The sequence below is a fragment of the Castor canadensis genome, chromosome 1, assembly GCF_047511655.1.
Source record: "Castor canadensis chromosome 1, mCasCan1.hap1v2, whole genome shotgun sequence".
NCBI lineage: Eukaryota > Metazoa > Chordata > Mammalia > Rodentia > Castoridae > Castor > Castor canadensis.
Window position 1 is genome coordinate 164390298 of NC_133386.1, and position 14390 is coordinate 164404687.

At 33.6% G+C, this 14390-nt stretch overlaps 1 protein-coding gene across 2 annotated transcripts in view; it reads left to right on the forward strand.

The window, feature by feature from the left end:
- Positions 1 to 14390, forward strand: part of Ano3 (anoctamin 3) — a 286849-nt gene that overhangs the window by 262428 nt on the left and 10031 nt on the right. For both annotated transcript variants that reach the window (XM_074043012.1, XM_074043020.1), the window contains 5 exons: positions 1775 to 1908; positions 2589 to 2741; positions 6155 to 6302; positions 13800 to 13880; positions 14051 to 14156. In XM_074043012.1, coding sequence (XP_073899113.1) covers positions 1775 to 1908; positions 2589 to 2741; positions 6155 to 6302; positions 13800 to 13880; positions 14051 to 14156 — 622 coding nt within the window. The remainder of the gene's footprint in view (positions 1 to 1774; positions 1909 to 2588; positions 2742 to 6154; positions 6303 to 13799; positions 13881 to 14050; positions 14157 to 14390) is intronic.

Consider the following 14390-nt stretch of genomic DNA (forward strand, 5'->3'; position numbering starts at 1 on the left):
GATTTTATTTCCTTCTCTGTTTCTTTCTAATTTGTTTAAAAATTGTTTCATTTATAAATGAATTCTTTTCATTTATAAAATAAGATTATTAAATGACTCAACTTTTTTGTGGAGATATTTTACAGACCATCAATATTCAAAGCAGATTAAAGATAATCTCAAATGAAAAAAGGAATGGCAATGGAGGATTGGAGAGCCCAGTCCACTTACTCTGTTTTTTCCTGTCCTTGGATCAGCACTTTAACACATAGGTATAGGATATGAAAGCACCTGAGGAAATATGATATCAAGTGCATAGCACAGAGTCAAGTATGTATTCACATGCTGTGGATATTTTATAACCACCACCAGGATGGTATTGTGATCACTATAATATTAAGAACGATGTGTCTTTCTCGTCCATGAATTTCCATGTACGTTGTGCACTTCACACATTTTAACCATGGCTTTGCTCATGGGGTCAACTGGATCATATGCATCAAGTAGTGATGACACTATATATCATGGCAAGCAATATCTTGCTATGTTTTTTCAACACCTAGACAAAGCCCTTGTTGAAAAACAAGTACCAGGAGTGGACCGGTCATCAAAGCAGTGGTTTTCAAACTTTTAAACCACAAATCTCTCTCTTCAAATAAAACTATAAGCAATGCTCCCCCAAAATAAGGTAGAAACAAACAGCCCTGCCTCAATTCCATCCTCCAACCCATTTTCCTTTTTCATCTTCATGAGACTCCAGAGGTACCCTCCATGTCCTGTTTAATACAGCACTGCCTGCTATTTTGGTTTAGATATGGATGCTTTTCCAACTGTTCCTAAAGTTTTGTGATTAATTAAATCACAAACCAGGTTTGTGATTAATTAAAATTGAGCATTGGATACTGTTCACTGAGTTCTGTGATTCACATTATCCTAGAGGTAGTTTTTGTCAAATTCTTAATAATTCATTATCCAGAAGTCTACAATGTGTACATACCAAGATGTTTCTGACTCACATAATTTCAAGACCATTCCTGGGCTAAAGAAAGAGCATTGTTACTTCTGCAGCTCTGAGAAACAGAATCATATAAGTGAATCCATTGCTGGGCAAATACTTTTCACTACAGTAGAGCAGATTACAATCACTAATATTCAAATATCTCATGTTTATGAAATCAAAGAGGTGGTGTTTAACAAAAATCACACACATCTAATGCATCTCAGATAGTAACTAGAGCCTAGGTCTCTTCAAAACTTATCTAGGGCTCAGTTATTTTATGTGAAGCATAATTGTACTCAAGTTCACAGAATACAGCCCTAAAAATGTTGACTTATGAGCAATGAAGGGTTCAGACCTAATCACAATAGGCAGCATAGGAATTTAAGTGTTTTTATAGATGGAGGTGGGAAAAGGAATCATAAAAATAGGTGCTTATCTAATCAATATCAACCATTACATCTTAGCGAGTGGGCAAAGAATTCCTAATAAATATGTTTATAAGGTCTAGGGGAGTTCTAGAAGGATAGGGTCTAGTCTCTTTTACTAATTTTTTTCAAAGTTTTATTTTTTTTAAATTTGAACATTTAAAATTGTTGAAAAAATTGTTAAAGTTGAGACCTAAATTTTTTTTTTTAATGTTGTAAAAAGTTGACACCGTCAACTTTCTCCAATTCCCAGGAATGATTATGTAGTCCAAGAGTAGCTGGTCTCCTCATTTCTTAGTAAAACATGATGTGTTCACCAGATGCTTGAATGGAAAGAGCTCACAAGCCCTTGGTCTGTTCTGTCATGCAGGCTGATCCAGAACTGGTGGTCACGACACAAAATCAAACGGGGAATACAAGACGCTTCCATACCTCAGTGGGAAAATGATTGGAACCTGCAGCCCATGAACATTCACGGACTGATGGACGAGTACTTAGAAATGGGTAAGGAAAGAATTTCTTCCGGCCCTGGAAGAAAGGAATAATTATTTTCCACAATAAAATTTTCCTTAAATTCAGGTTGAGTGTCAGCCTTTTTGAGAATATTGTTTATTTATATTAAGAAAATAAGGGTTCTGCAGTTTGAACTCAGGGCTTCATGCTTGGTAGGCATGCACTCTACCTGAGCCACTCCACCAGTTTTGGCATTTGCTTTTCTCTGACCTTCAGTGTTCTTATCTATAAAAAGGGAAGGTAAGATTATTGCAGATTCCTTCCAGAGCCAAGCATTGTCCCTCAAGGCCTCTGTTTGCCTGTTTCCCCACTCCACACACATACACACCTTGTTCTGTCTTCTTCTCCCTTTTCCTCTCTCTCATCTTTCTCTTCATCTCTCTCTTCCCCCCTCATCCTTGTCCTTTTTCATCTTTCCCTTCTTTCATGCTATATCATATAGAAGTGGAAAGCACACATACCTTAAATCCATTCATATCTGAGTTCGAATGCTGCTTTTAACATACGTACCATTGAGCAAGTTTACTTAACACATAGGAGCTACAGTTTCCACAACCGTAAAATGAGATAAGCATATTTACTTTGTAGAGACATTGAAAGCAATTATTTTGGCACCAGCTTGATGATAATACTGTTTGTATTATTAATTTTCTAATGCTTTCCTTTTACAGTTTTACAATTCGGCTTTACCACTATCTTTGTTGCGGCTTTTCCTCTGGCCCCTCTTTTGGCTTTGCTAAACAATATCATTGAAATCAGACTGGATGCATACAAATTCGTCACGCAGTGGCGGAGGCCTCTACCAGCCCGAGCAACTGACATAGGTAAAATTCGGCAATTAAATTTTTTTTTCCTATCACTAATGCCAAGTGTATGCAATGGTAATTCATATGTTGAAACCTAATTGCCAGTGTAATAGTATTAAGAGGTGCGACATTTAAGAGGTGATTAAGTCATGAAGACAGAGTGTTCATAGGTGGGCTTAATGCCCTTATAAAAGGGCTTGAAGGAATCTGCTCGTCCTCTTCTCTTCTCTAGCCCATGTGAGCAGTCTTTGCCCCTTTTTTGTGCTTCTGCCTTCTGCTAGGTGGAGGCACTGCATCTGTCTCCTATAAAGGATCCAACAAGTCATTATCCTGGAAGCACCACTCACTGCTTGAATCTGCTGGTGTTTTGATCTTGGACTTTCCAGTCAACAGAAGAGTGAGAAACACATGTCTATTCTTAACAACTTACCCAGTCTTGAGTATTTTGTTGCAGCAGCACAGACTAACACAACCAGATTTGATCTTACATAACATCATGTAGGTTTCTATTGTGAGGGCTCCCTTGTAACCTTATAACCTTGTAAGAATAAGATGAATACTCAGGAGTAGATTCATATTAAACATGTTATTTCATAAACATTTTAAAATTAAAAGGATATCCTATACCTGTATGTCCATGTAAATAATTATAGCTTAGTCTCACTGTATACAACTGCTTTAGAGAATTCATATATACATATAACATTTCTCAAAATCAGTGCTCTAGGTGTTCAGATTGCCTCATATTTTAGTATTATAAACACCAAAGTGAACTTCTCCATACGTACTTTATTTCCCCAGAAAAATTCCTTGAATGGAACTCCTGTTCAAACAGCAAGTACACTTAAGTTTCTGATATACAATGTGACAACATATTTTCTAGAAGATCTTTGCCTCCATAATGGAAATATTAAATAAATATATAACATATATATACACATATGTACACACATTTTTTTCTTAATTTATTCACTTTATAATAAATACTATTTAAAAACATGTGCAATCAAATTGACACATTCCTTCTAGTTTTTATCAATCATGGCAGTCTTAGAAAAGTCTTTATAACTCATGATTTTTCAGCCATTATTTTCATTCTTATTTTGGTTTTTTGATGTGTCTGTGATATTCTGTTTTAGTTTATTTGTTGTTTGTTGGCATTTTAAGATTTTATTTAAGTTGTGGCTCTGTCTGCAATTTGTTGTTAATGAAATTGAGATTAAACTTTTTTCTTTTCTAATGTTTATTTTTCCCCACGCTATTAAATAATAATGGTGTCTGGAACTTATATGAATTATTTCTATTATCTTTTACTGAATTCTATATAAACTTTATCATATTTCTATAATCCATTTGCTCCATTAATCTGAATACTTATTCTGCACATTATTTTAATAAAATATAGTTTTGTAATAGCAAGTCCAGGTATATTTGAACTAATTTCACAGTTTTCCTTTTCTTTTTTGAGAATTTTATTTTTTGACTAATACATCAAGGTTACCTGTTCATTTAATTTTAATCATTTATATATTCCTGCAAATTCTATTTAAAATATACTAATCTGTAGAGATTCAATACTATGTAATTTGAGTTCTTATTATTTTGGTTTCCATTTTGGAAATAGCTAAAATTATTTCTGTCTTTTAACTTTGCCAAATTTTTTGCTGTCATTATTAAAATAATGAAAGTACATTAAAAAGCTAGAAAATGAGTGAAAGGGAAGAAACTCCTGTTGCAATCTTAATTAGCATGGATATATTACTAATATTAATATTATTCTTTGAACGTTATTGGATTTGAATTTTCTTTAGCAAGATAACACAAAGGTATAAACAGAAACAGGTGATAAGCCTTCCTCCACCTATTAGTTTTCTGTCTTATCTCAGGTAATAAGTCCATCAATTTAACATATATTCTTCATTAGTGTTTTTCTTGCTCATACAAATATACAAAACTAAATTTGTGTGCTTTTGTAGGATTCTGCACATTTTCCTTTAGGAACATCATCCACCATGAAGTATAATAGTCTTATTCATTTTAATAGACTAATAATATTCATATAATAGATATAAGATGAATTTCATATAATCATTTACTTATTTTACTACTATAAGTAGTAATTAACATCCATAAATATAGATGAATATAAACATTGTATATCCTTATGTGTGTGTGCATGCAGGGTATCTATAGTTTAGATTCCAATAAGTAGGCCTATTAGATTAAAACAAAGAGATATTTTAATTTTAGAAGTATCAAACTAACTAATGAGAAGTTGTAATAAATCTTTCCAACAAATATAGAGTTTTAAATTCTACAATTCCTAAATAACACGAGATATTATAATGTTTTCAAGTCTTTGACAATCTATTGAATTAAATAAACTTATTTTTGAAGAACATTTTTCTGAATGTTAGTTATTAAAAACTTTATTTATTGGCTATTTTCATTTCCATAGCAAAGTGCTCATTTGTATTCTTTGTTCTTTTTTCCCTTGAGTTATCTTATTAAAGTTTTAGGATCTTTATATAATAAACATTTTCTCTCAGGCTATTTACTTTTGATTGAAGGTCAAATTTTTGAAAAAAATAAATGTTTATTCTGATGTACTCAAGTAGTGGTTTTTTATGAATTCCAGCTTCTTTTATTTTGAATTCTGATTTCTTATGATCTCCCCATTAGGTAAAATTTAAAATTACTTTTGTAATTTTATTTCTGAACTTCAACTTAATGAAGGTATAAAGGATTTCAAAAACAAGGGGTGGGGGAAGAAGAAAGTTGCTGTGCTATCCAATCATCTTTAGCATTTTTGAGTATTTTTTCTAGGACTTTTTTCTCATCAATATTTTAAAATCTAACTTTAATCCTGGTTGAAACATCAATTTTGACTATAAACACTAGTGTATCGATTCTATATGCAGCCTCAACATCTTTTCTGTGCATGTCTGTAGTGCCAAATTGACCAAATGTCAATTAGTGATTGGCCTATCAAACTAGTTCTGGGTTTTTTACATTTTTACTTTGGAAAGATATTTGACAAATATTGAAAACAAAATCCACAGTTAATACAGTTATTTCAGTATCTATACAACCATGTAGAGTTTGATGAATTTTATTTATTGTTTTTATTGCCTTGGCAGATTTTGGATATTAAGTTTGGAAGTATCTTGAGCTCTCGTGCTATGTTTCATTATTACAGACCAAACCAGGTCTTGATAGTTTTTTGATTTTCAAATCTTCTAAATGGAGGTCTGTCTTCCCTGTGTGGAAAAAGTATATGCAACAGATATAACACCTGGAATGAGATACCACGTTAGAAAAGTTAATAGTGACTGCAACTGTGACTGTGGTACCCATAGAACATTCTTTCCAGAATAAGATTGTTCTTCTCGTTCGTTTTTGTTCACTTTCGTTGATCTTTCTCTCACCAGGTATCTGGCTTGGAATTCTTGAGGGAATTGGTATATTGGCTGTGATCACCAATGCCTTCGTAATTGCTATTACATCTGACTACATCCCACGTTTTGTCTATGAGTACAAATACGGTCCCTGTGCAAATCATGAAGAACAGAATGAAAAGTAAGGTTGAAATTTGCAGATTTTTCTGATATATTTTATGTTTGTAATTAAAATGGGAACATTGAGAAGTTTTGTTCTGTGACCATTAAAAATAAGGTTTTTAGTCTGTGCTTTTATAATGTTAGATGAAATCAAGTGACATTTAAAAGGCAAGTTTTTTTTTTTTTCTTACAGCCTAAAGTCTATGTTTTTACTTAGAAATGCATCACTGGTATCAAAATGGTAAGAACATTACACTGTATTTGAAAGTCACGCTCTAGAACTGAAAGAGACCTTTAGAAATTATCCAATGCAATCTTCTCACTGTGCAGATGGGGCAAATGAAACCTACACTAGTTAATCAGATTACTAAAGAGAATGAATATAGTTTGAAATGAGATATAGTACATGAAAGACTGCAAGCTTGAACCTAGAGATTTTCAAAAAGAATTTACAGCTCAGGTCTTGAGGATGCAGAAAAATCATTCCCTCAACTTGTTTAGCATGTTTTGTGTTAAAATTTATTAATTTATTTATTTTGTGATTTAAAGAAACTTTAATGAGAGCAAAAACCAGTTACTACTCTCTTCCATGACATTTGAAAAACTTAAAAAACATTCACAAAATGTAACACCCAATTTTGTAGAAGTGAAAAACAACCCAAACTCATGGCCTTCTTACATTATAACTGCTTCAGTCACGTTGAATTCTTTTTGAGAACAGTGTTTCTATGTGTATTTGAGAGATGATGTTAGGACCAGAGTGTTTTTGCTTGTTTGTTTGTTTTATTCATTTATTCATATGTGGGTACATTTTGTTTTGGCCATTTCTCCCCTCTATCCCCTACCCCTCCCTCTCCCCTCCACCCCCCACCTCACTTCCAGGCAGAATCTGTTCTGCCCCTACCTCTAATTTTGTTGAAGAGAGAATATAAACAATAGGAAAGACATAGACTTTTTGCTAGTTGAGATAAGGATAACTATACAGAGAATTCATGATTTAGAACAGGGTTCATCAACCTCTACATTATTGATATTTAAACCAGATAACCTCTATGCTATTGGTATTTTGAACCAGATAATTCTTTTGAGGAGGGAAAGGAACTGTTTTGTTCATTGTGAGTTGCTTAGCAACATATACAGCCTCTACTTACACAATCACCTTATTCCCCAAGTTCTGACAAAAATGTCTCCAGACGTTGCCAGATGTCCCCTAGGGGACAAAATCTTCTTGTTTAGAACCAGTGTTTTAAGTGAAATGTGTTACTTCAGATCTTCTTTATTGAAATGCATGAGGAAGTATGCAAGAGGGCACTGATTTGGAGATCAGAGAGGCCTGGGGAGTCACTTAAAGCATTGTAGCTGGAGATTAGCTTCCAATGTGAAAGTGGTGATAGAAGAAAGAGTTGTGATAAGAGAAACTCCTCCTTCCTTCAGGAGCAGTAGCTTCTTGCATGTGGCTGAGCTGGATCCCCCTCGTGTACCATAAAGGGATGAGCCTTGGTTTAAGATGAAATTAACCATTAACTCTGTTGATAAGTTGATATTTCTCAGAACACAGAAATACCTTTGAGCATAATTGTCCCAATTCTTCAAGGAAAGATAATAATATATGTATTATTTTACTTTATATTTTGGAGTCTTCAAGGGATTTGAAGTTAGACACTTTGGGTTCTACTTCTAACTTTTCCTTTTGTTAAAATGTACATCTTTCTGAGTTGGTTGGTTTGCAAAAGAAAGTGTTCATAGGCCTTGTGATTAAGAAAGGGTGTCTGACATAATGGTTTATGATCTGTAATGCACTGTATAAACAAGGTTGCTTCAATATTAATAGTGAAAGCCCCAAGGTCATTTTTTTCTTAATTCAAATGGTCAGATTTTTAAGAACTTGAAACATATAGGCTGCTTTGGCAACCCTTTTTCTTAAGACCTATTATTCCTTAGACCTATTATTCTCTAGTAGCTTTATTGCCACCTAGTGGCGAGTGAAAATGAGATTGGCTGAATATCTGCTCTTTACTTTTCAGAATGTCTTTCACAGAGTATCTGACACCTCCCTTTTCAGTGACTAGGAATGTAGACTAATTCCAAGCAAAGATAAGGAGGGCTTATGTTTTGTGGACCCCACACATTCAAAGGAGCAGTGTGTTGTTTAATATGTTTGCAAGTATGCTTAGCAGCTGAATTAGAGTAGATTTATTCAGATTGAAATTTTCAGAGCATAATAGAAGGACAAGATGGTAGTGAAGAGGAGGATATTGGCAGGAGAGTAGTTGAAATGATAAATAATGGGGTGTGGGATAGACAAGGAATGGAGTGAAGCTAGTGTGTGATTAATAATTCAAAAATTAGAATGTTATAGACCTGTTCTTCAATCCATATTCAAACAATTATTTGTCTTAAGACAGTAGTTCTAAACATATAGTGCGCAAATATCCTTCAGGGGTCAAAATTAATACTATTTTCATAATAGTGCTAAAATATTATTTGCCCTTTTTGCTAACTGGCATTTGATTTGTTGGCACCAAAGCAGTGGTGAATAGTTTCCTGTACCTTTGAATAACTCAAGGCATTGGCACAAAACAACAGGAGTAATGATTGTATTCCACCCCACCATTTAACCACCTTAAAAACACCAGTAAAGAAATCCACAGTACCTTTGATGAAGCATTATGACTTGTTAATTTTATGAAATCTCTATTATTGTATAAATGTCCTTGTAACTAAGTGTGAAATGTGAAAAGAGCATTTCTCCATACCAAAGTGTGATGCTTGTCTCAAAGAGAAGTACTGTGTGATTGTTGGAGTTACAAACTAAGAAATTTTCTTCCAATATGAAATAATGATTTCCAGACAAACTGACAAACTATGATTATTCAGACTTGGGAATTTAGCAGCTACTCTTTTACAGAAGTGGCATAAAAATCTTCTATCATTTTAGGGAAAACATTTAACATTATTTGTTGCTATTGATAAAGTTCAGACTTTGAAGTGAAAATAAGAATTTTGGATAACTTTTATCTATCAGCTTGAAAGCTTCTCAGTTGTTAAAGATATTTTTTATTTAAAACAAATGGCTGTGTTAACAGTTCTGATTTTCTTCATAGCTTATAGTAAAAATATATCAATGTTTGGAAGTTCTGAATAATTCAAGGGACAAATATTTTCCAAATAACTTACTGTATTTGATGTTAGAAAATAATGTATTGATAAGAAGATGATGAAAACATAGGACAGACCTACAGATTTTAATGTAAATGCATGGATAGCTCGTTGACATAGTTTAAGATCCCACATTGCAATTAAAATTTAAGGAACTACTACACATATAATATCCATGAAAAGTATCCACCATTATCTGCAATGATATTAAAATAGTAGTTTTTCCAAATACTTATCTATGTAAGGCCAGATTTTCTATTTTTACTTCAACTAAAGCAACATATTGCAATAGTCTTACTATAGAAGTAGATATGACAATCTGTCTTCTTTTAAAACAGAAATTAAATGGATTTTGAAATATGTAAAACAATGCCATTCACACCATTTTCTATTACACCATACAGTTATTTTATTTAAAAGCTGTCATTTATATTAATTTATAATGGTTTAGATAGTGAGTTTCAAATGAATCAATAAATAATTTCTAAATTTGTTTTTAATTTCTAATGTGTTAAGGTATCAGTAGATAAACCCATATTAAAAAAACTCTCTCAAGTTTTCAATATTTTAAAAAAATTTAAAAGGATGTTAAAATAAAAAATTTTGAGAATTATATGCATAAAAAAGTTGCTTAGTTTCTCTAAACCTATGTCTTTAGTCTATATGACAGATATATATATATATATATATATATAATACATAGTATTATGTAAAACTTAACATTGACTCCAACAAGTCTTTGGATGTGCCTAGAACTGTTTCTCTTTCTCTCATTTCCCCTCCTCTTCTTCTTGTTTACATTCTTTCAAGTAAGGCTTATGCTCCTCCACTCTGCCGAAAGGTCAAATTCACTTGTCAGTTCTCAGTTCTCACAGTAGTCAAGCTAATATCAGCACTGGCAATTGACCCTTCCTTTTGTGTGTTTTATTGACTTGATTTCCAGAATGCCATTGACTTTTTGTATTACTATTTCCCTGTTAGTCAAACTGGCTTAGTCACATTTGTTAGTTCTCATCCTTCTGCTTCTTAATTTTTAGAGTGCCTCGAAAGCTCAGCTATGGACTGATTCTCTTCTTCATCTAGATTCACTTCTTTGGTACTCTCATTCAATTTCATGTATCTAACCTCACTCCTGAATTCCATACATGAACATTCTTCTGTTTACTTAGTATCAACTCTTATTCCTCTATTAGATATCTCAAGCTTAACATATCAAAATTTAAACTTCAAATCACCCCTAGAACCTGCTCAATGTTTAGTCTTCCCCATAACAATTCCATGGGAAATAATGGTTTTGGCCAAAATCTTTGGAATTAGTCTTCAATATTAAGACTATTAAGTTCAATCATGAAATTCAGATGCTCAAAACACAATAGTTTCCTTATTTCACTCTAAGAGCCAAAATCTTCATTAAGTCCATTCTCAGCAACCTTCTGCACTGAAGTCTTTTCCTACTATTCACTCCTTCTCTCCCTTTATTTCACCCATACTGACCTCCACATTTCCTTGTACATGCTAAATACTTTACTTTCTTTGCTTAAAATTTTCTACTCACAGATATCTCTATGGCCGTCTCCCTCCACTCTTTCCTGGTTTGTTACTTTCTTAACAAGGTTAGCCCTAAACCCACTATTTGAAATTCTAACCCTGTAATCCCAGTTCTCTTTATTTTAGTCCTTTACGAGGTAAGACAGGCAGAGTTTGCCCTGTTTCCTTCAAGGATATTCAATTTCTCAGCATCATTTGTTGAAAAACAATTCTTTCATCACTTGATTCATCACTGGATTGCAGTGGCATTTTTACTGTAATTCAGGTGAATATGTATTTGAGAACCTTTTTTTGGATTCTCTCATCTTTTCCATGGATTCATTTGTCTTTCCTGGCACAAATACCAAAACTTTTTCCTGTTCTCATTGACTTTGCGCACATAGATTCTTTTCATTTTCATATAAATGTTATAGTTAGTGTATCAGATACTTGTTAAAAAATTAGAGAGAATTTACATTTTAACAGCACTCCTTGAACATGCAGACTCCATTTACTTCAATCTTCATTGAATTCTCTGAGAAATGTTTTTGTGAGGCTCCACAGCATGTGTTCTATTCATCTTTCTAGATTTATGCCCTGATACTTGATATTTTATCAGTATAAACTATAGTAGTTTAAGCCAGGCACTGGTGGCTCACTACTGTAACCTTAGCTATTTGGGAAGCTAAGGTAAGGAGGATCATGGTTTGAGAGCAGCCAAAACAAATAATTCATGAGATCCCATCTCAAAAATAGCAAGAGCAAGATGGATTGGAGGTGTGGTTCAAGCAGTAGAGCTCCAGCTGTCCAAGAGTGAAGCTCTGAATTCAAACCCCAGTCCCACCAAAACCAACCAAACAAAAACCCAACAATTTAAATTTAATTTCTTATTTATTTACTGCAATTATGTAAAAATAATTTTTTATGTTGCTGCTGTATCTACCTGGTGACCTTGTTGAAATCACTCATTATTCAAATAATTTGTAATTTTATGTTTCCTATGTACACAATTGTGCTATGTATGATTAAGGAAATACAGATATATTTCCTTATTTCAATTTCATTTATACATTTTTCTTCTACTTACAAAAACTATGCTAAACAGAAATGGTGGACATGGAAGTGTTCTTGACTTAAGAAGGAAGTGTTCAATTTATGATGCTCAGCGTTTCCCCATTAAATATGACATTAACTATGGAGAATAAACCCCAGGACCCCAGCATGTCAGGCAAGTGCTCTACCACTTGAGCTCCACTCCCAGCCCTTTTGTTTTAATTTTGTTTTTGAGACAAGATTTCACTACCTTTTTTTAAACAAGGCTATCCTTTAATTTACAATGCTCTTGACCCCACCTCCCAAGCAGCTGGGATTACATGCCTATATCACCACGTCCAGCATAACTACAGGTTTTTATGTAGATTCTTTTTTATCAGATTAAAATATTACAAGGCCTTTTGCTTGTTAGTAGTATTTGTCATTATTGACAGTTACATTTTATCAATTTTTAATTTTCAATAGGGTCTCGTTCAGACTGGCCTTGAATTCACTATGTAAACTTGAACTCACTATGTAACTTCAAACTTATGTTGCTTTTGCCTTAGCCTCTCAAGAGGTGGGATTTAAAAAACCTATTAATATAATAATATGATTTCCTCTTTTTGTTGTATTAATGTGATGAATTTTGTTGATAGGTTTTTTTATATGGTAGTAAAATAGGAGAAGTTAATACCACTTGATCATGAGATTCATTTCTGGCCTATGAAGGTTTTAAACTTACCTTTATGTTCCATGCAGCTACAAGGCTTCAATAGGGTAACTGGCTGTGTTAGTGGCAGATGCCCCTCTAAACAGGAGACAGGCATTTTATCTCTTCAGTGCTTTGAGACTCTGGAAGAGATCTGCATTTTGGAAATTTCAAGTTTACCCCATCTCTTACTCACAACTTCTTGAGCTGCCCAGGAAATAAGCAAAAATCCAATAACAAAATGTCCCTGTACCTCGGGTTTCTCTCAACCCCATTCTGTCACCCCATCCCAATCTGGTTGGCAAAGCTTGTGGGTTTCTCTTTGCCCTGGCACAGACTCTCTAACCTGCTGAACTCCATCTTCAATGTTCCACCTAAATTTTACAAGCAAATGTCTTCAGGAGAGGGAAAAGGGAAAGAATTGGTGACTATTAATTTACCTATGAAGGATTTCGTTTTCAGGAACTTTTTTCTAGTTCTTGTTTTTGTATATCTTCAATGTCTTTAAGTACATGATTTTTGTTACTGCAGAAGTGTTATGTAGTATAACCCATCTGGGTGAACTATTCTATTTTCTAATTCATAGTACTAATCACCACATAATATTCTATACCATTTACTTATTAAATATGCTATTGTGACTTTATCTCCCTCACTGACTAGAAATGCAAGCTCCACAAGGACTGGAATTTTTGCCTATTTCATTCACTTTGAATGTCAAGCATTAAGAATCTTTAAAACTGTAGGTCCTACATAAATGTAAACTCAATAAATTAGTTAACAAATGAATAAAATGTATTGGTGGACTGCTTAACTTTAATCACTCAAATGGTGTTAAATGCAAGTATATTTATAAAGCATATGTATGAAATTTTAAGGTATGGGCAGTAACTAGCAGAAGCCTAGTAGATACATAAGGAGGAATTGTCAAGACAAGAGTCTGTGTCATCAAGGCGCAGTTACTGATGTATTGAGAGTTAGAATATGGAATAAGAGAGCTCAGTTGCTAGTACTTCAAAGTTAGAATAGAAGGAATAGTAGCATTTATAAATCAGAAATTATGAATCTCTGAATCTTTTCTTTCAGTTGCTTAAAGGGATACGTTAACAACAGCCTATCCTTCTTTGACTTGAGCGAGCTTGGAATGGGAAAATCTGGTTACTGCAGGTACTTATTTGTAACTTATTTTCCACTTGATTTCACTATTCTGTCTTCTCCCCTCTGCATGTCAGTGAGCCCCATTTGAACTCATTTTGGAGTTTTCGCAAATCAGGAAAATTTGAGACGTCTACCTTTTGATTTTTACTTTTCATAGTCTTTGTTTTTGTGGCTTTCAGGTATCGAGACTACAGAGGCCCCCCTTGGAGTTCCAAACCTTATGAGTTCACCTTACAATACTGGCACATCCTCGCTGCTCGATTGGCCTTCATCATTGTGTTTGAGGTTAGTCATAAACTGAGAAGAGAATTGACTATGGCTGAATGCCTTCCTACTTGATGTATCAGTAATCTCTTTGAAGTTAGTTCCTCACTGACTTCCAGGAAAGAACTTAAACAAGTCTGAGTAAATGGCTCAGATACAATGAAATCATTATAACAAGTACAAAAAGGCAAGAGAGGAATAATGTAAGAGTGTGGGTTAGTGGCTATTTACACCAGAAAATCAGGGTAAAAGAAA